The sequence below is a fragment of the Tursiops truncatus genome, chromosome 11, assembly GCF_011762595.2.
Source record: "Tursiops truncatus isolate mTurTru1 chromosome 11, mTurTru1.mat.Y, whole genome shotgun sequence".
In the NCBI taxonomy this organism is placed as follows: Eukaryota; Metazoa; Chordata; class Mammalia; order Artiodactyla; family Delphinidae; genus Tursiops; species Tursiops truncatus.
Window position 1 is genome coordinate 93,684,699 of NC_047044.1, and position 24,281 is coordinate 93,708,979.

The following is a 24,281-nucleotide window of genomic DNA, read 5'->3' on the forward strand; positions in this document are numbered from 1 at the left end:
TATCATTTCCTCATATAAACGGTTCTGCTGCAATTGGGAAAAGCTGGGGCGATACTGTTCCATACACACCCTTATCTTACCCTCTGTGATGGGGCTGTTTCCTCGTGGCGGTTAGCTAGTGCATTAACTCCCGGCCAGCCTCCAGGAGTAAATCGGGGTAAACGTGGCTGGGCACAGACCTCCTGTGGGACCCCTGCCCTCAGTCAAGAAGACACAGTCTCTGCCAGACGAGTTGCATCGAAGTGGGGCTGGCGGTGAGACTTGACAGAGGGAGGGCCCATCAGTCCTTGAATAACTGCACTCAAGAGGCAGAAACCTGAGACCAAAGTTCCCCTTGGACATATGGAGTTCCCAAATCTCTACTTCAAAATACCCATCAAGTGTGAGAAATGAAGTTGGAAAGTATATTTGAAACCTTCCCCACGTCAGGAATACACTTTGCAGGTACAAAAGCTCCTTACTGAATGCAACCTTCCCATGTGGCTTCAGGAGCCCTTATTTTGACAAATCTTTCTCGTTAGATGCGTTGCTTGTATTTTTCAGGGGTTCTACAAGCTACAAGATGCATTACTTCAAAGAATTCAGTACTTCTAAAGGAAATCACTTGAAGCCCCGGGCATTTGTTTCTAAACTTGCCTGGGCTACTAGGATCTCCACCTTTCCCAGCCCTTCTCTCTCGTTCCCTCGATTCTTCTTTCCTTTTCTACTCCTCCTACCTCAGCAGTGCTCATTCCCCTGCCTCTGCTGTCTTTTGTTATTTGTTTTTGTTTTCTTTGTCTGAACCATGCGGCATGTGGGATCTTGGTTCCCTGACCAGGGATCAAACCCACGTCCCCTGCACTGGGAGTGCGGAGTCTTAACCACTGGATCGCCAGCGAAATCTTCCTGTCTTTGTTTTTAACTGAGCAGTTTGCAATCTACACTCACGCTCAAGCATCTCTTGTAAAAGTCTTCAGAATCAGAAGCAAGGCAGAGAGAGAGGGTCAGAATGCATTTTCTTCCTTATTTGGTGGTGCAATGAGATCCCTTAAGTACCAGGGTCTATAGGTCCGAACTGGGTTACTTCTCCTAACCTTAAAAGTTTCCCCCGGTCCTGGAAATTCTTCCTCTTCTCCCCTCAAACTGGCCTACGTCAGCAGGATCTGTCCTCAACTAAGCTGGGTCACTGTCCTTGCGTTCACGGTGACGATGTGGAGATCTCTTGGGAGGCTAAGTGGTGACAAAGGCCAACTCTGGCTACCAGACATTCCAGGCTGAGCCCGTGTCCGGAGTCCAGACCCTCACCTGAATGAGGAGACCGGTAGCGAAAGTCCTCTTTGGTCAGGAGCAGGAGAGCTTTGCCATTCATCTCAAACGTGCTGCTGTCAATCGGCCTTAGAGAAAACTCATTTTCAGCCCACTTGAGCCACTGGGCTACGTCATCTCTGCTCCAGTACATTGGCTGCAAGCCTGTTGGAGAGACAGCAAGGCAGAAAGAAAAGAGAGAGAGAGAGAGAGAGAGAAAAAAGGTCTTGTCAGTTAGACAGTTGAAATAAAGGGCAAAGATTTCCGAATGGTTAATGAAATTGAGTCTCCGTATCCGAAGAGCCCTTAGGTTCCGCTCTGAATCCCAGGTAAAACCCAAGCTTCATGAGTGGCAAGGTGCGATATCAAATGAACTTTTTATTTAGAGGCAAAATGGGGGGGAAAAATCCCTTTTTATGTCTTTAAGGAACCGTAGGTCTCACAGCCCTGTCCTTCCTTGGCCGGCCGCAGCTCCAGGGGTGTCCGGATTCCTGGTCTGCCCTGAAGGTGCAGCTGTGGAGTGGACCTGAAGCACCTGAGGGGGCTCAGAGTCATGACAAATGTCAGTGTGCTTTGGAGGCGACTTCAGATTCAGCGCTGGGGTGGGAGGGAGGGAGACGCAGGAGGGAAGAGATATGGGAACATGTGTATATGTATAACTGATTCGCTTTGTTATAAAGCAGAAACTAACACACCACTGTAAAGCAATTATACTGCAATAGAGATGTTAAAAAAAAGAAAAGAATCAGAGCTGATCTGATTGTAGCCCAGCGTCCTTTCAAAGTGAGAATGTTCCAGAGCGGGGCCTGACCTTCCAGAGATGCCAAATAATGAAGTGTTCCCTGAAACTTCTTCCAGGAAGAGCAACGCACTCGCCTCTGGGAAGCTATCAGGCTAGAGCCTCTGGGAATGAGAGGGCAAGGTAAGGATAAAAGGTCTCTCGCCTGTTTACTGTACTTGCTGATGTCAGAACTTCCTGGTAGGGGTGGTACTTGAAGTCTGAGTCGGACAGGAGTGGGTGAAAGGGAGCTGAGAGGATGGCTCGGGCTGGGTCTCTGTCTGGAAGCCTGACTGTGAATCTGTTTTTATTTGATTTTGCAGTTGCAGGAAATCTTGGACATATCATTCAAGTGGTTTAGAGCAGTCGTTATCAAAGTGTGATCCAGGGACCCTTCAGGGTTCCCAAGACCTTTTCAGGGTGTCTATGAAGTCAAAACTCTTTTCACAACAATATTAAGAGGTTATCTCTGCCTTTTTCATTCTCATTCCTTCATGAGCATATGGTGGAATTTTCTAGAGGCTACACAGCATGTGATATGACAGCAGACATGAGAATCCATCCATTTTCTATGAAGCTAGACATTAAACAGACTTGCAAAAATGTAAAACAAAGCATGCCACTCTAATTTTTTTTGGTTTTGGAAAATATATTCATAAATATATATTTATGTTAACATTTACTTGGCTTATTTTTCAGTGAGTTAAGCAATATTTTTATATATATTATAACAAATACTTAAAATTTTCAGTTTTGATTTCCAATATGGTAAATATAGATAGAAGCTACATGAGCAAAGCTCTTTGGGGTCTTCAATAATTTTAAAGAATCAAAAGAAATCCTGAAACCAAGCTGTCTGAGAACTGAGGGGTTAGAAGAAGCTAGATGCTCAAGAGTGCTTTATTCTCTAAAATATCGTATGAATTAATAGTTCAAATACAACAGAATCAGTGTTTGCTAAGAGGAGCGTCAGTCTCTCTATTTAGTTACTCCAGCTTGCTAAGGAGACGCCAAGTGTGTGCTCTGACAAGTGTCCTTCAGTTTGATCCTGGAAAGAAGCACCTTTCATCCTTATGTCAGGCATGACAAAGCACTGTCTGGTCTATTTGGATGGGCTGCTTTTCCTCCCGGGTGGACTGGGGAATGGAATGGCTCAGATGCCCTTGAGAAGATCCAGGGCCTCTGGGCATGACAACTGGCTCTGTCTTGCAGTTGGCTTCTTTGCAAAGTCTACTTTTAAAGAAGGGCAGCTGGCTTCCTTGGACTCTGGGGAAGTCTCTTTGAAACTGGTCCACTGTGTAGGGCACCAATAAAGCACTCTGGGCACTGACATAATTAGAGATGGGCATTGAGAGTTTTTTCCTTGTTTTTTAAGTTTTATGATTTTTTTTTTCACGTGAAGAAAGGGGCATTGTAAAATAATAACGTGTAGTATGTTACTGCTCTATGATCTTTAGGATAAACACAGCCACTAAAGAATTCAAGGTTTTGTTTTGGACTCTTGACTGGGCCAAGAAGCAATGCCTATTAAAAATGGTCCTCGGCTTCCCTGGTGGTGCAGTGGTTGAGAATCCACCTGCCAATGCAGGGGACACGGGTTCGAACCCTGGTCCGGGAAGATCCCACGTGCCGCGGAGCAACTAAGCCCATGAGCCACAACTACTGAGCCTGCGCTCTAGAGCCCGCGAGCCACAACTACTGAGCCCGCGAGCCACAACTACTGAAGCCTGCGTGCCTAGAGCCCGTGCTCCACAACAAAAGAAGCCACCGCAATGAGAAGCCCGTGCACTGCAACGAAGAGTAGCCCCCGCTCGCCACAACTAGAGAAAGCCTGCCTGTAGCAACGAAGACCCAATGCAGCCAAAAATAAAATAACATTAAAAAAAAAAAAAAAGGTCCTTGGGACATGGATGGACTTGGAGGGCCTTATGCTAAGTGAAATAAGGTAGAGAAAGACAAATACTGAATGATATCACTTGTATGTGGCATCTAAAATATACAACAAACTAGTGCATATAACAAAAAAAGAAGCAGACTCACAGACACAGAGAACAAACTAGTGGTTTCCACTGGTCGGGGGATGCAATATAGGGGTCGGGGGGTGGGAGGTACAAATTACTGGGTGTAAGAGAGGCTCAAGGATGTATTGTACAACATGGGGAATACAGGCAGTATTTGGTAATAACTGTAACCTTTAAGAATTGCATTTTCAGGGACTTCCCTGGTGGTATGGTAGATGGGACTCCACGCTCCCAATGCAGGGGGTCCGGGTTCGGTCCCTGGTCAGGGAACTAGATCCCACATGCATGCCGCAACTGAGGAGGCTGTGTGCCACAACTAAGGAGCCCGTGAGCCACAACTAAGAAGCCCACCTGCTACAACTAAGACCTGGTGCAACCAAATAAATAATACATTAAAAAAAATTGCATTTTTAAAAAGTTAATAAAAAAAAAGGTCCTTGGAGATAGGAGGTATCCCAGCTCTTCCCAATGACCTTGAAAATGCATATCTGGGATCACAGCGAGGTGTGTGTGTGGGGCGTGTGTGAAAATGGTTCAGCAAGACCTCAACTTTTGAACTGGTTAAAAAAAAGAACAACACAAACCCTTAGAGTTGACTTCCTACACTCAATGGTGTCACCTTTGAACGGGAACAGCAGAGTGATTAGTTATTAGGGACTTTTCCTTTCTTTTCCTTCACACAAGAGGCAAGAGCACAGCCAGGCTTTAGGGGACGAATGTGAGGACCAGACAAGCATGGCCTAAGCAACTGCCTTGGGGCAAGAGGGCCGCAGGGCAGAAGATGCTTGGTCAGAAACAGGAAAAAGGACGGGGGTAGCTTATTGGAAGAGGGAGTGCCAAAGCAAATACAGAACCGAATCCCGCTCGGGAGGGGAAATGAGAGTAAAATGCTGAAGTTTCTGCAGAGGAGACACTGAAGTGAGGGAGGCGGGTGAGAAGGGGGTGGGTACACAGTAGTAATTTGAGGTTCTTTATATTCTATGGAAGAAAATACGCATGAGTAATCTTTTCCCTAAATACAAGAAGAGGCGCACACTCCAAACAGCCCTGCCGGTTAAGAACAACTGTTTCTCTTTTCACTTCCCATTAATCTCTCCCACAGCCCAGCCCCCGAAGCAAGTGGAACCATCACGTGGAAACCCCCTCACCAGGGACCTACTGAACGCTTGTGGGCTAAGGGGACCTGGCGAGTCTCAGTCCGTCCCGGGAACACCACGGCAATCCTAGCAGTTTTACAAAAGTGACCCCGACAGACTAGGCTACCTGCGTGAGGCCAGGCGATACACTGATGCAGAATCACTGCTCTTCCAGGGAGAGAATGCGGACACATGCACCGAGCCGGAAGAGGTCGGATAAACCTTGGTGTTCAAAGTCAAGTCCCACTGCTGTACCCTTTTCAATTCAACAGAATAAAAAGGTCCTGGTGTAGGATGCGCTCTGCCATTCTAATTGAGGAAAAAGAAGCCTCCTTTCCTCAAACCTCAGGGCCCTAAGGCCTGGGTGTTACACCTTTGGATGGAGAAGTCACTCCCGTCGAATCAGGACCATTGAATTCACTTAATAGTCACCCAGCACCATTTTGAACACTTTATAAATACCAGTTCATCTGACTGCATGCTCACAGTAACCTATGAGAGGGGGTTTCAGCTGATGAAACTAAGGCCCAGGGCATTTAAGGGATTTGCCCAAAGGCACACGACCACAGTGACCAAAAACACAAGAGGAGCTGAGATTTCGAACCCAGGGCACCGGGTTTCCGAGCCTGTGCTCTTATCCACCACGTTCTGCTGACCCACGTATTTCCCATCCAGATTCAGAATGCAGACTGATTTTCAACATCCACTAGGGATTCCGAAAAGACTGAGTGAAATGAATCCTGCCCCTCTGTGACTTTGATCCTGGGAGGTTTCTCAAGTTATCAACAGACTAAAAATAGAGCAAAAAAAACCCTGTAGATCCCTGGAGAAAGAGATTATACATGGGAAGAAGAGGGAGGTGTAGGCGAGACTCTGCTTTTAATGCATCCAGGAATAAGGCTCTACCGTCACTAGCTACTTGCTCACAGGCACCTGCTGTGCACACGCCAATCCTGCGTAGACAGTTGCTAGTGTAACAGAACACGAGCAAGACCAGGGAGGAACGCATCACATGTAACTTGTTTTACAGTTACGTGTTGCAATGTTAGCTCAACAAAGTTGGAGAATATACATGTTAATGATCACTAGTAAAAAGAAAAGAGAGAGAGACCATTATTCCGTACCTACATTATGCTATTCCCTGTGCACATAACAAGCCTGTGAAAGCCACCCCAAGACCTGCATTTTTAACGCCAATTAATTTCAGAGCATAGTTGAGAAGGATTTTGCACAGAAGAAATGAACTGCTATGATTAAGAAAATTACTAAGAGTTCCACCGCACTTTTTTTCCCAAGTGGGTCAAGTCAAGTTCATGGGGCCGTACCCTTCAATGACATACCCAGACCCTTAAACTTCCTTGTGATAGCTCTCCAATTCCATGTTCAAAGAAGCAGCCACATTCATCAGTACACTCTTAGCCTCGATTCAGACTTTTTGAGTTATGTTTAAACTAACGACGGAAAGCATGCTGAGAGATAGGAACCTGGATTTTATTCCCAGATCCGCCATTAATTAACATGTGATGCTGGGCCGGCCACTCAGTTTCTCTTTGGTTCAGTGGCTTCATCTGTAAAACGAGGGGCTTAAAGTATGTGATCTCTCTCCCTTCTGGGTTTAATACGGTCAAGACGCTGCCATTTACAAGCAGCTGGAACCCTTTTTCTACAGAGCTACTCCGTGCTCGCGACAATGACCCTGAGATTTTGTAACTTCCTGAAGCCTCCTCTGAATCACGGAAAACAGATTAAGTTACTTTAAATAGAGTTTGGTGCTTACGAGTATTTTTTTATATTCTAATTCTTGGAAAAGTTATAACCCGGTAACGGCAATAATAAACAACATTTTAAGAAGGTGTTTTCACGTGTATGACCTCAGGTAATTCTCCAAAAAGCCCTGTGAAACCCACGGTAGTCTCATTTCAATTTAACAGATGAGGAAACAGGGGCTCAGAGTCATTAGAGGATGTTGCTGGTTTGCGTAATACTCAATTCAAGCTCTTTTGCTATAGTAAACATTCATCAAAAACACCCTTTATCCTAAATGTTCTGTGTACACAGGAACTGGCTGCAGATTCTGTGGCTTAGAGGACAGAATCGTAGAAGACAACTCCCACTGCCTCTTATTCATTAGGCAACTGAAGCTGGGAAAAGTTAAGAGATTGAATCAGGATCAAGTTCCCCCAGGTTCCCTGACTCTTTCCAACCTCCCACGGTGTCTCATAACTAGATTCGATGACACCGAACAGTTCCGTAACCCTTGACATAGTGAGGAAGGTTATCACTTCCTTGCTTAGTCATCTTGCCTTAAGATTAAACATCCTTCATTGGTCCAAACAGAAGTTCTGTACTGCCTTTTTTAGAGCCTTACAGGCCTGCCTGCCTCCTCTGGAGATGCCATTTGCCTCCTGTTGCTAAAAGTAGTACCAGAAGCAGGGCTAGAACCTTTCTATCTCTGGACAATGTTTCTGTTCATCATAATAGCTAACAATTACTGAGCATTTACATGAGTCTTCACTACAACGGTTATTCCTTCTCGTTTTGTAGAGGAGAAAACTGCCACACACGGTAAATGGAAATGGTGGTGCTGGGATTGAAAACCAGGCCCCAACTCTTAACACCCCACCACATGGATTCTCCAGTTGCCCTCCGTATCGAGGTTCCACATCCAACCAACTGCAGATCAAAAATACTCAGAAAAAAAAATCCAGAAAGTTCCCAGAAGCAAAACTTGAATTTGCTGTGTGCTAGCAGCTATTTACATAGCGTTTACATCGTAGTCACAACAAATTACATAGCATTTGCAGTGTGTTAGGTATTATAAGTAATCTAGAGATGATTTAAAGTATATGGGAGGATGTGCGTAGGTAGGGTATATGCAAGTACTACACGAGTTCATATAAGGGACTTGAGCATCTGTGGATTTTGGTATCTGAGGGGGTCCTGGAACCAATCCCCCCATGCGGATACCCAGCGATGTCTGTAACCGCAAACACTTACCAGCATTTACTGTGTGAAAGGCACTATTCTAAATGCCTTCTGTAGGCAACTCATTTAATCCCCACAGCCATCCTGTACTATAGAAACATTCACTATCCTCATTTACAGAGGAGAAAACTGGAGCACTGAGAAGTTAAGTGACACGGCCAAAGTCACATACCCAGTGGAAGAGCCAACATGTGAACCCAGTTGGTCTAGCCCGAAGTCCATATTTATTGACTCCTTGCCTCTCTGTCTAAGGTTATTTGGTGTTTTGGCAGGACATCAAGTTAAATTCAGGATTTAAAAAAAGAGAGAGGGAGAGAGAGAAAAAAGTTTCAGTGACTGTGTGAACTTTCACAGTGGTTAAACATGTAGGCACAGAGCACCAGCACGGAAACTCTACCTCCCAGCTGTGTGATCTCAGACAAGTTTCTTAACCTCTCTGTGTCTCACTCGCCTCAACTGGAGAATGGGGACAACTTTCAACTTGTGAAGCAAGTGGCACTGAAGCACAGATGACATGCTTGTCAAATCGGCAGATGACATAAAGCTAGGATAGAGTAAGATGATACAAATGATGACGATATAAAATACAAAGGACAGTATTTGGCACAGAGCAAAGGCACTTAATAGCTATTTGCCATTATCATCTCTATAATCTCCCTACCCTGCACATATATGGCTACTGTCTGGAACCCCACTGTGAGGATGTGTATTAATCAGTATTAGATTTCATCTTGCTATTCTCCATCATCATTCCAGCCTGCAGCAGTCCCTCCAGATTTGGACCCATCTCTAGTATCATCTATACTTTGTAGCTTCATGTCATCTGTGGCTTTGATTAGCATCTGTCACCTCAACAGGTTACCGACAAAGCGCTGATTAGGTGAGGGCTGACATGAGAGCACCCTGGTGACACACTAGCCACCTTCTTTCAGCTGGAGACTGATCCAGTTATTGGCTCCGTTTGGGTACAGGTGTTCAATTATCAACGCGTGTAAATACTCTGATATTTGGACTACATCTTTCCAGTTCAGCCATAAATGGAACCATCTGAAATTCAAATAAAATGCTTTCTTGATGTCCAGAAATACAATAACTACAAAAGTTAGAGCAACCTTATTGAAGAAGATGAAGAGAAGGGGCAGGTGGTTGGTTCCTAAGGGATAACTTTGTCCTAAGTGCTTATAACATATATGTTTGAAGATCTCTCCTGAGTTTCATCTGAAAGTTATAACAGGTTAGCTGTTTTTAGTCTGTACATACTGCCTTTTTTCCTTTTTCTGCTCTGAGTGTCAGGTAAACAATGGCTCATGTTCTTTCTTTTAGTGCCTCTTTCATTTCCCACAATGCTTAGGGATCACTGCCAGCGGCCTTTCACCCTTGTAAGTTCTTTATTCTGGGATGTCATCTGTCTGGGCCAAGAGCCTTGAATTTATTTAGAACAACTTAGATTCACTTTTACAATCAATTCACCCATCTTGGGCTTCAATTCCCTCATGTCAGTTTGTACTACCTGTTTCAGTCTGACAATCACCCTGCTTGATGGAAGAGAGGGAAGAGAGAAGTTGCCCAGTTTTGTTTTCTGTTTGCCACCCAACCCAATCTGCATGCTGATACCGTGCTCATTCTTTTACTGCCCCTCCAAACACAGTTTTCTTAAGCATCTCCCATAGTTTTTAGCTCACTTAGTTTTAACATTCTAGATCTAAAATACTCTCCTTTATATGTTAAATTGTTTTGTTCTTGAGGTACAGTTGATGTCTAATATTATATACGTCATAGGTATATAGTAACCCACAATTTTTAAAGATTATACTCCACTTACAGTTGTTATAAAATATTGGCTATATTCCTTGTGCTGTACAATATATCCTTGTAGCTTATTTATTCTACACATAGTAGTTTGTGTCCCTTCCTCCCATACCCTTACATTTCTCCTCCCCCCTCCCCTCTCCCCACTGGCAACCACTGGTTTGCTCTCTATATCTGTGAGTCTGCTTCTTTTTTATTATATTCACTAGTTTGTTGTATTTTTTAGATTCCACATATAGGTGATATCATACAGTGTTTGTCTTTCTCTGTCTGACTTGTTTCACTTAGCAGAAGGCCCTCCAGGTACATCATGCTGTTGTAAATGACGAAATTTCATTTTTTGTTTTATAAAAAATTTTATTTTCAGTAACTTGTTCTTTCATCCACTATATACCTCTTTTTAAAAATCTGAGCTCATCAGACGGGCACACAGAAAACAGTGGTAAGATAAATTGGCATGATCTTTCTAGTAAATAACTTGGTGATAGTTTAAGAGCCCTGTAAATGTTAACTTCTGAGAATCTATCTTAAGAAAATAATTTAGGATACAGAGAAATCGTTCATGCACAAAGATGTTCATTGAGTGTTATTTTTAATAGTGAAAAACTGGGAACATCAATAAGGAAATAGTTAAATAAACTGTAAACAACATCTCTGGTAGAAAATTATGCAGCCAATAACATAATATTTACAAAGAGTATCTATTCATATGGAAAATCACAAAATAGCATGTGTGCATATATAATCTCAAACAACTTATAGAAAAATATTATAACGCAACATAAAAATATTAACAGCAACCGTCACTCAACTGAGTTACAGGTGATGTTTACTATCCCCTTTTCATTTTTTATTTCCCAGTTCTCTCTATTAAGCCTGTGTTACTTTCATATTTAAAAGGATCTATTTAAAAATTGAGATCATCAGAGAAGGTCCCCTCATCGGCCTCATCCGATTCTTTAGCTGTCTTCCTCCCTTCTCATGCCCTGTGCGGTTGATACGTCCGAATTTCATTTTCAAGAGCACCCTGATTCTCTAGACTTGGTTCTAGCCCCTTTCAGATCGTGGGCCCATAGGTAGTTTTCCCCTCAATTTAAGTCATTTCCCTTCTTCAAGTCAAGAAGACATATCTGCTCGTGCCTTTCAATTCCCTACCCAGTTCCAAGATGATGTTTTCATTCTCACCGAAATTTCCATCATTTCTACTTCGCCAGCCAATTCCTCCTCATTTGTCAGACATGTGTCCAAATTAGCAGTGCCCCTCATGGCTGCTTCTACCTTCTGGGACATCAAACTGCTAACTGGTAGGCACATGTGTTAAGAGTTAACACGTGCATGTGTGTAGCTAAAGGCGATTTCAGCGATTCTCACGTCATGCTTGGCACACGACGGTCCCCTGGTAATGCCAGACGGTTTGGCCAAAGAACCCCAATGCTAGTACCCCACCTTGGGCGAGCTCTGCAGCCTGTCACTGCCACCCTCTCCTACCAACATTCTCACCAGGTGGGACACTTCTGATCTGTGCAGTTCACTGCCATTACCAGATGCTTCTCAGACAGGTTGGGACCTGGGACCCACTGCTGCAGCGCTTGCACCTGGAGAAGCGTCTCAGGGAGCAACAAAATACAAAGAAACTATAAGGGACTAAAAATAACTGCATGCATGTGCAGTTGGGGTAAATTATGGACAGTAAGATGCAAAAAGACCAGAAAGCCCAACTGCCACTTCTGAGGAGCCGGGGGCAAAAGCAAGGTGTCGGGAGCAAAAGCGGGGTACTGCGCGCCCCCCCTGCACTCAACACCACAAAGGGGTGGGCAAACGATCTAGGCCACCCCTCCGGCCCGACCCCCTGGACACACCCCTACCCTCACCCCATATAAGGAGCCAGTTTAGCCCCCAGTCAGGGAGCGAGCAAGGGAAAATGTTACTTGTTCTCACTCCCCACTGCTGCGGCAGGGGCCCCAGTAAAGCCCTCCCTGAATTTCTTGTCTGGTCTCTCATCAATTTCTACTGATTAAGGAGGCCAAGAACCCTGGTGGTGACACTTCCACATTCATGGCATCCCAGCAACTATTCTGTGAGGGAGCTAAGGTTGGCACAACTGTATTTGCAGAAGAAACTGAAGCTCAGAGAGGTTGAGGGACTTTGCCAAGGTCACAGTGGGCCTCAGACCAGAAGTCCAGCTCCTGGTCATCTGTATATGTCCAGTGAACTTCCTCTGGGTCAAAGGGAATAAAGGATATAAAAGCCCCTTGCACTTTAATGCACCATAAAAGGCACCGTAAAAATGCAAAAGAATTAGGAATAATAAATCATAACTCAACTGCGGCAGGTTGAGTTGCAGGTCTGGTTTAGCTGCAGATCCAGAATGCCGAGCCCTTTCTGACCTCTGCAAAGGGGGTGCAGTGGGAAGAGTTTCTTAGGATAAATAAACGTTCCAAAACAAAGTATCATCAGAGCCTGTTAAGCTGCTGCTTCCCAGAGCACTTCCCAGGGGTCTTTTCTGACTCCTAACCCTTCCCCACAGGCTGAGTGCCCCCGGCCCACACCGCAGTCCTGGGTAGATTCTGACAAGCTCCGGCATTCCCGTTCCTCTGGGTCTGCCTCTAACTCTGGATGTGTTATTTGCTCAAGACTGCTCTCAGCACACAAATTCTGTCACTAGGGGACGTTCCAAAACATTTCCTATTTTTTGTCCTCAGGGTTACTCTGTCTCAGCACTCCGTTTCCAAGTGGAGGTTAGAAGGTTATTCCGGTGTCTTTTCAGCTAAAACCCCAAGCGCAAGAATACTGCACATTCATGTTTAGATCCAAGGTCCTATTCTGTTCCCTGGAAAAAAATGTTTCCTTACAAACTTCATTCTGTGGATTTTTCTGGCTTTCACTCAGTTTTAGCCACAAAGGGGTTTTTATCAGCAAACCTGTTGACAGCAAAACTGGCCCAATGCCTCCTCCTCACTCTCACAAACGTGAGTTAGACCATTCCTCCTCATTTCTGCCTTTGGGCAGAAAGCCCAACGTGGAGAGAGACGTGGAATATTTCAGATAAAAACCTGGGTTTTGGAGTCAAACAGTCCTGAGTTCAAATACTGGTTCTGTTACATCTCTGAACCTCAGCTTCCCCACATGGGGCCAAGAATAGTACTTACCTCCTAGGGCAAATTTAAATATGGAGTGAGATAACCCAAATAAAGATTCTGCGCCAGGCCTGGTACACGGGAAGTGCTCAGTGCATTCTGGGGGGTTGGGCAGGGCAGATTCGTTGTATTTTGTCACATGTCTTCAGGAGACTGAAATACCTTCTGCAGCTCACTGGAGCCTCAGAAGCTAGAGCAAGGGCTCTTGGGAGCCATGTGAAGGGTCCAGCAGGAGCTACGAGCCCAGCACAGGGCTTTAAGGAGGGGGCTGGCATTATCCACGTGCAGGCTGGGAAGCAGACGAGAGGCCGGAGGAAGGAAGGCTGGGTTAAGAGCTCACTCAGGTCTGGGATTAGGGTAAGGCAAGTGAGGCACTCACTTCGGATGTAAAATTTAAGGTAGTGCCAGAAAACTCAGGAATCACAAAAAATAATGATAGCTTGATGCATTACTTTAAAATCAAAATAAATGCAAACATTCACAAGGAACAAAATATCAACATTTTACCTAAAGTTCCATTGAAAGAAGAGATGATGGTGATGGTGTCCTGATAAAGGAGAACAGGGCAGTTGAGAGCAGTACTTCTTAAGTTCAGGAGGTAACGCACCCCTTCGAGAATTCAGTGAGGGCTACCGACCCTCTTTGGAAATGCACAGACCCACGCACACCAACATTCGCCTGCCATTTCCAAGTTGGTGAACTAGCTCAAGTTTATCTATGGACGCTCAGAGGATCAGTTTAGAACTGATTTTAGCCTCGTGCATGCAAGCAGGTCTGATGAGATGGTCTAGGGATACAATGCAAAAACCCAGTTAGGTTTGAGGAGAGAAACACGCACACATCTCTTCTGATATTTTGGGGAGGAGAACAGCAGAGAGAGGCAGGCAGGCTGCCCTCCTCTCACTCTGAAATTGGTGGGGGGAGGGGTGGCATGGGCAATGAAATGACGAAAGCCAACTTGGGTGTCATTTCCTTGTGAAAGGCACACACCTGACCTTAAATACAAAATGTCCCCTCTTCAGGTATTTTAGAACTCATTGCTAACATATTGCAAGTTTTCATTCATACTGGTGAAGGTTAATCGCTGCAAATTAATTTATGAATGTGAGGCAACTGGGCTGACCTAGCGAGAGACCCTTGAAAGACGACTTTCTAAAGGAAGGAGGCAATTAAGGGCAGCATTTCTCAAACTGCAGGGCAGAGAGATACGTTTTTATTTTCAACTTTCCTGATATTTATGCACACAAAAAAGCCCAATTTTAAGAAGAAATAAGTATGTAGGAAAAATAGATATGAAGAGAGTTGAAATGTTCCTCAAATAGATTTAGCAAGCAAATGGAAACTGGTTGTGGAAGGCTGGTGCAAGAAGGTTTTTTAATCCTCCACAGAAATGGATGGGGTACAGAGAATCTAAAGATCTTGTTGGATCTGCACGATCGACAGAACACACACGATCTACTGTGGATGTCCATATAAACAGGAAGGAGCATCCTTTCTGTCCCCTTTCGCTCTTTTAAACCGCACAGGATCACCTCCTGTGCTTGCCAGTCTGCAGAACATTCCTCTGCAAAGTGTAACAAGAGCAGAACTCATTCTCGTTCTGGACGGGCAGGGACCCTCCCATGTGTGGTTCAGCTGCGCTTGGTCCCTTCACTCTCAGATTCTCTTTATTCCAAGGAAACTAAAAAGCAGGCTGCCTTTTCTCAGGATGGAGAGTCCCTATGACTACTGCATCCTCTGAGGAGACCAGGAGGCTGGAGGTGGAGGGGAGACGCTAAGAAGCATTTACCTTTCACCATGCTAACTCCACAGACCTCAGCAACATGTCCAGGGCCCAAAAGGCAGACTGCACCAGGGGTTCAAGCGACCTAACACACTTGTGTCAATAAAGCAATGCTTTTCTGGAAAACGTCTTCTTTGAAGGAGAATTCCACACACACACCACCCTCGCTCCTTCCTTCTTTTCTTCCCTGACTTTTGGGGAGGGATTCCAGTGTTTTCGAAGGCCCTGAGGCTGTCTGAGCAGATGCTGATTCTGCGGGAGGAAGGGCAGGTGGCCTGGGAGCACAGGCAGGATGAAATCACTTCAACGGCGTTGCGGAGGCCTCGTGAAACGAAAAACATCAAACTGGGAGAAGCCACTTCTGTTTCAATACAATTGTGCGTGTGAGTGTGCGTGTACGTGTGTGTCAACATTACCCTACACTCCTCATTCCCTCGTTCCCTCTTTACCGAGAGGATTCACGGGGAAATGGGAATCTACTTTCAGAGCTGGATTCACCTAAAAAGCTGGGGTCTTTTTTTCTCACCAGTTATATTCCCCAGTATCAGAGCTGTGAAGGTTCCTAATCCCTGGATTTCCAGGCTTAAGACGATCATTGGAGTCAGGAAAATCTAAAAACCAAACCAAACCAAGCCCTTGCCCCCTAACAGAGCAGCGGACACACAGGCAGAGGCAGGGACACACACCTTCCGCTTTACCCCCGGCCCCAGATGCTGGGAGGTGGGGAGACTCGGCCAGCTCAGGGGTCAAAGGGGCACCGGGGGACCCTCCCTGGCCACAAAATGTCTTTTTCTTTGGCTCTGTCATCCCGTCGGAACGCTGGTAAGAGGAACACATGGAATCAATATCACCCTTCACACTTTAGCTTTGTTACATAGTCGGATGAATGAGTCAGAGGAATGAGTGAGCAACTCGCAAGTTTGAAGGCTAGTGGGGGTCGCCACAGCCCAGGGGCAGGATGCTAGAGGCACCAAAAGAAACGACACTTGCACACTTTCACCTGCAGGGGTTACGGCTTCTGACTCTCCAAGGAGCTTTCAGTTCTGCACTAGACAAGGTGTGAGCGCTACAATAGAGACACAAGCGTTCTGAGCTCCGGAGAGGCCTGGGTTCCTCCTGTGAACAGAACAAGTGGCGCCTCACTCAGGAGACAAGGAATGTTCACTCACGAAGTGCACGCGTGCTTCTGAGAGGCTGACAGAGGGGGCGCCAGGGCAAGGTCCCCAGGTGCTCACAGGCTGACCTCCTACTGTCCTGCTACTTATAAAGCATGCTGCCTACTTTAGTTTCTTGGCAGGAATTGCTAATTTGTTGGAAATATTAAAATGTTCCTTTTGCAACTTTATTATAAGAAGAGATTCAAATCCTGTTTCTGGCACCTGCTAGCTCAGCAACTACAGAGGGTTGAAAGGTGGCCCCCAAAAGACGTGTCTGTGTTCTAACCCCTAGAACCTGCGAATGTGGCCTTGCTTGAAAAAACACCTTTGCAGATGTAATTAAGGATCTCGAGATGAGATCATTCTGGATTATTTGGGGGCCTTAAGTCTAATGACAAGGGTCCTCATGAGAGAACATGGAGGAGAGACACAGAAGAGGAGACAGCCACGTGAGGACAGGGGCAGAGATGGGAGTGGTTCAGACCCAAGCTTGCTTATTAGTTTTTCTTCTTCACAGGCTCCTATTAATCACATATTGAAATTACTCTGCCCCTCTTCAATATCTGTCCCTTTCTCTTGAAATGTATCTTTTTTTTACTTTTAAAATGTTACAGTTTTTCTCCTTCCATTTCTCTTAAAAATTACCTTTTGTATATGTTCATCTTGTATTCTTACTAGTTTACTCTTCGTTTTTTTCATTTAAAATTCTTTCCTGAGTTCCGTCATCTCATTTCTAAGTTTTCCTAATTCTGATTTATGTTGGTTTTTTCCCCCCATGTTTTATATCATTTTCTTAATGTCTTTCAGCTCATTTGGACATAGGTCACAGTTGTGAATTTCTCCAAAGCCATGTCTTTTTGGCATGCTTTCTTTAGAAATATTATTGTGCTTCTGATTTTCTTTTATCTTATAAAAACTTTGTATGGGATTTGAACTCACTGCTTTTCTATTGCTTGTTTCCCTGTGAAATTAGTTTTCCTGAACTTTTAGAACATGGTGTCATTCTAACTTTACAAAGCTCTCTCTTCCATTACATTCATGTCATGTTCAAATATACCACTGCTGAAATTTCCTGCTTCTGTTTCCTTATGGGGACTTTTCCCCCTAAGTTTCTGTTGTTCCCACCCTGTCCAATTTGATTCCACTCCGGGCAGCTTCTCACTGTAGGGTCGTTCTGGAGGAGGACCTGGTTGGTTAGCTCCAGAGCTCACAGTGGCTGAAAAGCTCTAGATCCTTTAGACTGCCCTTCAGGCTACCTGTACTCATCCCTCCTGGAATCAGTAAAGGACCCCCACTTTCAGCTATTCCTCTCAGACTGACCCTCTACGCTTTCCTGCACTATGTGGGGCTTTTCCTGTTCTAACATCTAAAAGCCCCATTGTATCTTGGGAATATCCTGTCACCTAGTTTTGTCACTGTTCATGGGTTTGAAGTTTTGCTATTGAGTTACTCTGCTCTTACCTGGGGGTTCTAAGAGATTAAAAACCATGCTGCTGCCTGTGCTGTCTTCCCAGACTCTGTCCCAGAATACTTTCTATTGGCAGGGACAGCATCCCTCTGGTGTCTCATAAAAAAGAGCACCGATCTTCTTGTGTCTCTTGGTGAACTGTTGCTGGGTTTTGTAGCAGTAAGCAAAAATGTGATAATTAATGTGAGGCGTCTCTCATACAGAAGGCTAAAAAAAAGCACATGAAAAGATGCTCAACATCACTAATTATTAGGGAAATGCAAATCAAAACTATGATGAGGTATCACCTCACACCGGCCAGAATGGCCATCATCAAAAAATCTACAAACAATAAATGCTGGAGAGGGTGTGGAGAAAAGAGAATCTTCCTACACTGTTGGTGGGACTGTAAATTGGTGCAGCCACTGTGGAGAACAGTATGGAGGGTCCTTAAAAAACTAAAAACAGGGCTTCCCTGGTGGCGCAGTGGTTGAGAGTCCACCTGCCGATGCAGGGGACATGGGTTCGTGCCCCGGTCCGGGAGGATCCCACATGCCACGGAGCGGCTGGGCCCGTGAGCCATGGCCGCTGAGCCTGCGGAGCCTGTGCTCCGCAACGGGAGAGGCCACAGCAGTGAGAGGCCCGTGTACCGCAAAAAAAAAAAACCCAAAAAACTAAAAACAGAACTACCATGTGATCCAGAAATCCCACTCTTGGGCATATATCTGGAGAAAACCATAATTCAAAAAGATACATGCACCCCAATGTTCACTGCAGCACTATTTACAATAGCCAGGTCATGGAAGCAACCTAAATGCCCATCAACAGAGGAATGGATAAAGAAGGTGTGGTACATATATACAATGGAATATTACTCAGCCATAAAAAATGAAATAATGCCATTTGCAGCAACATGGATGGACCTAGAGATCGTCATACTGAGTGAAATAAATCAGACAGAGAAAGACAAATATCATATGATATCGCTTATATGTGGAATCTAAAAAAAGGCTACGAATGAACTTATCTATAAAACAGAAATAGAGTTATAGATGTAGAAAACAAACTTATAGTTACCAGGCATGAGGAGGGAAGGATTTGGATGGACATATACACACTACTATATATAAAATAGATAACTAATAAGGACCTATTGTATAGCACAGGGAACTCTACTCGGTACTCTTTAATGGCCTATATGGGAATAGAATCTAAAAAAGAGTGGATATATGTATATGTATAACTGATTCACTTTGCTGTACACCTGAAACTAACACAACAGTGTAAATCAACTATACTCCAATAAACATTTTTTTAAAAATGTGAGGGGCCTCTGACCACACCAAAGCGGGTAACAGCCCTCAGTGCAGGAAGCACAGACACAACACCAGAGGGAAGACACAATGTAAAATGTCTGTGTGCCTCAATGGGCATCGACGTCAAGGCAGCGAACACACGGCTTCTCTAACTAAAAGGACTAAGGAACTATTCTAGCGAAGATAAAACTTCCAAAGGGAAGGAATTTCTAGTGGGGATTTAAACAATAGCAACAATGACAATACAGACAGCTGATCTTTCACCGTCTTTCCACACTTCTCATGAAAAAGTCAAGGCTGTCAGATGCCAAAAACTGCAGAATTTTTAAAAATTCACAAAGATCTGAGTGACTGAGCCTGCAGGCTAGACATCTCAGAAGTCCTAGATGATGGTGAAGATCTCCCCAAATGAGTCTTTCCCCGGCTCCGTGACAAACTGCAGCTCAAAGAAAGATGGAGTTCTGTGTTCGTCACAGATTTCCCACAGAAGCCCAAAGAGGGGCAAGTCATCTGCTCATCTCAGAAGGAGCCCCACAGAGCCGTGGGGTGCCAAGGGCTCTGCAGGTGTGGTCGGTTTGCCGTCAGCTCTCACTTCGCTTTCATGCTTTTTAAAAAACCTTCTTTCTCATTAGGGTTTGGTCAGTTTAGAAGACCCAACTCAACCCTGACAGGCAGGTCTCATCAGAGGTTGCAGCCACAGAACGATCATTTTTTTAAATGGCTTTTTTAATGCAGCCCTTGGAAACTTTGCAAGAAATGTATCGATTTGAGATACACAAGCTGAACTGTCAAGCTTTGGCAAAGGGGAATAAATCTTTCCCATTCTCCATGCCTGCTGCCAAACGCCGCTTCCAGGAAGCAATGACTGTCCTTTCGGGAAAGGAAGCAAAGCTCAAATGTTCTAGCGCCTTCCCTTTACTTCACCCCCTTCTCTTGTCTCTGCTTGCAATTCACTGACAAAAGGACTTTGCAGTCATTGCTCATTTGTATGAATAGGCATCTGAATTAGTGATGCCCAAATTAGTGATGCCTGGCCGGGGCAGCTTCCTAAATAATGAGGCCTGATCGCTTTGGCAGAGCCGGGGGCCCGCGGGAAGCAGGCTCGCGGCCCGTCGTCAGGTTAAACACTCTTCCGGTTTCATAACACAATCTCCCCTACAGACCTGGCTGTGTAAAGTAGAGGGTATGTGTTCACTGAGGCTCTCGATTCATGAGATCGGGACTCAGGACCAGGGTAGGAGGGTGGGGAGAGTGCGGGAAAGAGGGACCCACGCTGGAGTGTTCTAACGCAGACGTCAGGATTAACACAGAAACTTCCTGACATCTGCTGTTTCTTTCATTTCAGTCTGGGGCGATGTCACCTGGCACTGTTCCAGGGGAATTCCCATCATTCCCATTAAAACACAGTTTGTCTAACTGTGCTGAGGGCTCCTCTGTCCATCTGTCCCCCTATTCCTCCACTCACCCAGCCATCTAACAAATGAACCCCCCCCGGCCCCACCGTGCACTGCATCTTGTGTCAGGTGCGGGGTACACCGAGGTGAATGGCCCACGGATGCTGGTAGGAAGAAAGGAATGTAAAGAGACGTTGACAAGTCTGTGCATTAGTGCAAGACCGGGGAAGACTTACTGAACTGAAGGATCAGGTGACAGCTTTCCTGGCAGAGGGAACGGTGGCTACAAGAACCTGGACATATAGGAGAGCAGAGCCAGTTTGGGAAACTTTGAGTAGTTCAGTGGGACAAAACACGAGATGTTTGTGAATATGTGTTTAAATGAGGGGAGGGAGCAATAGAGCAGCTCCATGTTGATGCCTAACAGGCATCTTAGACTTAATATATCCCAAACCGCCCTCTTGCTGTCCCCCATCTAAATCTGCTGTACCCAGTCTTCCCCATCTCAGAGAATGCCAAGTCTATTCTTCCTGTCGCCTACGCCCCACACCTTGCAGTCATCCAATCTGGTAGCAAGTGCTGTTGGCTCTGCCTTCAAAATGTATCCAGAATCTGGGATTTCTCTGGTGGTCCAGTGGTTAGGACTCCACACTCCCAATGCAGGGGGCCTGGGTTCGATCCCTGGTTAGGGAACTAGATCCTGCATGCTTCAAGTAACAATCCCGCATGCCACAACAAAGATCCCACGTGCCACTACTAAGACCTGGCACAGCCAAAGAAATCAATGAATATATTAAAAGAAAATGTATCCAGAATCTGACCACTCTCGTCACCTCTGCTGCTGCCACTTTAGGGCCACCCACCATCACCTCTCACCTGGATTATTGTTACTGGTCCCTAAACCGTCCCCCAGCTTCCACCCTTGTTCCCCTACAGTCCATTCCCAATATACCAGCCAGAAGGATCCATTTAAAACATGTCACTCCTCTGCTCGAAAGCCCCCAGTGGCCCCCCTCTCAAGCAGAGTTAAGCTCAAAATCCTTAAAATGACCTTAGGGTTCCACATGATCTAACCCCCAGCTAAACCCGCTTCCTCCCACGTTTCCCCTCCCTCATTCTGCTCTACCCACACCCTGACCCCTTTGCTTTTCCTCACACATACCAGGCACATTCCTACCTCAGGGCCTTTGTACTTGCTGTGCGTTTAGCTGGAGTATTCTTCTCCCAGACATCCCCACTTCCTTCAAGCCCTCCCTAGACATTCCATATAAAACTACAAATCTCTGTTCTCTCACTCTTCCTTATCATCTTCCCTGCTTTATTTTCTCCATAGCATTTATCACTATCAAACCTATACATTTTACTATTTATCTTGTTTACTATTTATTTTATTCACTAGAACGTGAACGGAGTTTTTTCAACCTGCTTTGCTATTTATCTTTTTGGTGTTCACTGGATTGAAGAATACGCACTTTTAAAAATCTTTTAAATGCAATTCTATACTCTGGAAAACTAAATGAAGCAAATATTACTATCATTAAAATTATTTTATCTTGACATCCAGTCTCTGAATATGCTTGCAAAACTCCTTTGTTATGACTCCAAGGTAGACTCCTGATTAAACATATTTTGATCTTTCCTGTAGTTAGTTACAAGAATCTAAGATAGCAGTGAAAGAACTGTTCTAATTACTGCTATATCCCCGATGCTTCAAGCGGTTTCTGGCACACGGCAGGTGCTCAATATTTTTGAATGAATGAGAAGCTATGCCCTGTGAAGAAAAGATGTGGGTTTAAATCTTGGCTCCCCAACTTACTGTGTGATGTTGGGCAAGATCACACAGTTTCCTCAACTGTAAAACTGGGATAGTAACAGGACGCACACAGGGCAGTTGTGAGCACCCAGAATGTTGAGACGTGTGTAACGCTCTTAGAACAGTGCCTGGCATTGATGAGGCACTTGATAAATGTTAGCCATCTTTAGAAAGGGCCTGTTGTACTAAGGGGTTTAGACTTTATCCTAAGGCTGCTTGGAGTCATTGAAGGATTTTAAACAAGGGAGGAACATAATCAGATCTTGTTTTCCAATGGTCACTCCAGCTGCAGAGTGGAGGATGAATTAGAACAGGGCCAGACTGGTACTAGATCAGTCTGAAGGCTGTTGTAGAAATGGAGATGACAGATAACGTTGGCCTGAACTAAAGCAGAAGGAATGGAGAAAGAATGGGCTCAAGATATCAACGGAGGTAGAACTGTCAGAACTTGGAGACGAACTCAATGTGGAGGAAGCGGTCAACAACAAAATCCAGGCTTCTGATTCCTGCCACCAGACAGTGGTGTCCATCCATCCCAGGCTGCAGAGGACGGATGGGGAGAAAGTGTATTTTGTTTCACGTGAGGTGACTGTGGGCTAGCTAGGTGGAGAGGCGCAGTCCCACACAGTTGTATACGTGCATCTGGTACTTAAGAGAAGAATCTAGGTGAGATGTAAAAGATATTTGGGAGTCATCATCATACTGGTGATTCTTGAAGCTACTGGAGTAGATGAGATTTAAGGAAAACATTTAAGGAGCAAACTGTTTTAAAAAGGTGTACCTTGCTCAGAGGCAAGATAAGGAGGACCAGGCATGTCCAGTGGATTTAGCATCAGGTGATTCTAGCCAGAGCGGAGGTGTAATGGGGGTGGAAACCAGCTCACAGTGGGTTGAGGCATGCATACGGGAGGTGAGGAAATGAGGAGCGTACGTAGATAATCCTTTCACAAACTCGGCTGGGAGGTGGAAAAAAGAGATGGGGTGGTAGCGAAGAGTGATGTCCAATCCCAATCTTGAAGGAAGCAGACTTCCTTCAAGATGGAAGGGAACACGATGCAAATGAGAAAGAGGCTGAGAGCAGAGGAGGGAGAGGATCCCCAACTGGGGAGGCTGGGGCACAGGAGCTGAACTCGGGGGAAAGTGCCCTGCGTGCAGCGAGGGGAGACTCCTCGTGCTGTGACTGGAGTGAGCAGTGAGCTGGGCCTGAGTGCGGACAAGCTGGGGTAATGGGGGGGAGGGGAAAGGGGGAGGGGGAGGGAGAGGAGGGGGAGGGGGAGGGAGAGGAGGGGGAGGGGGAGGGGAGGGAGAGAGGGGGAGGGGGAGGGGAGGGAGAGAGGGGGGAGGGGTTGTAGGTTAGGAACTGCGGGGCCTGAGTGCATATCAGCTGCAGGGAATGGGAGAGCAGTGACTGGGGAGAGTCTAGGGCTCGAGCATCCCGTGGAGGAAACACACCGACCCAGTCTTTTCTGGAAATGCAGACTGTAGGCTCAGAGACATCAAACTCCAGATTGCAATCGGTATAAAACCAAAACTACAACAAATATGCCGTGAGACTATACAGTATCCCAGAGAAGTCCTCCTCAAGGACCGGCCCCATTGCTTCTTTGATGAAACACCTTCAAGGCTCCCCATCAAATACATACAGAATAAAATCACTCTCTTCACAAAGGTGTTCAGCACCCTAACGTGGCTCCCACCCAAGACCTTTCACCTGACATTCTCTCCTGCCTGCCCTGGTCCTGCCACTCCCTGCGCCCCTCTGCTCACGGCCTTGCTGCTTCTGACCCGACCCTGCTTTCCCTCCGGCTTTACCCGCTGGAACTCACCTCTCCTTTAAGGCCTGGCACTAAAGTCATTCTCTCTCTGATGCCTCCTTCCAAAAATGTCTTTTCTCCTGGCTCTTTGCTTCCAGAGCACTCTGACGCTGTAGGGAGGACTTCCAGAAGCCGTGTTAAATTAGGTTTATCCACGCTTATGCTTCTTCCCCACTGGGCCATAAGCTCCGAATGCAAAGCTTACTTGTGTCTGATGTGGTACCACCCTCTCCACCATGGAACCCACCCTGGTTGTGTTCATGCACTTGACGTGGCATGGTGCCAGGCTGAGGTGTGCCTTTTGTGGCCACGGGAAGAGCGAGAAGCCTTTCTGACAAGTAATAATGATTTGTGTATTAAAATTGAATATACCCTATGAGCGCTGTCTTTCTGGCTAGAAAATCCTA

General features: G+C 45.5%; 1 protein-coding gene across 8 annotated transcripts in view; it reads right to left on the reverse strand.

The window, feature by feature from the left end:
- The window catches only part of ETV6 (ETS variant transcription factor 6), a 240,134-nt gene that overhangs the window by 49,315 nt on the left and 166,538 nt on the right, over positions 1-24,281 (reverse strand). For 7 of the 8 annotated variants that reach the window (XM_019937704.3, XM_073789036.1, XM_019937672.3 and 4 more), the window contains one exon: positions 1,285-1,449. The exons of the other annotated variant lie outside the window; for it this stretch is intronic. In XM_019937704.3, coding sequence (XP_019793263.1) covers positions 1,285-1,449 — 165 coding nt within the window. The remainder of the gene's footprint in view (positions 1-1,284; positions 1,450-24,281) is intronic. 8 annotated transcript variants of the gene reach the window in all.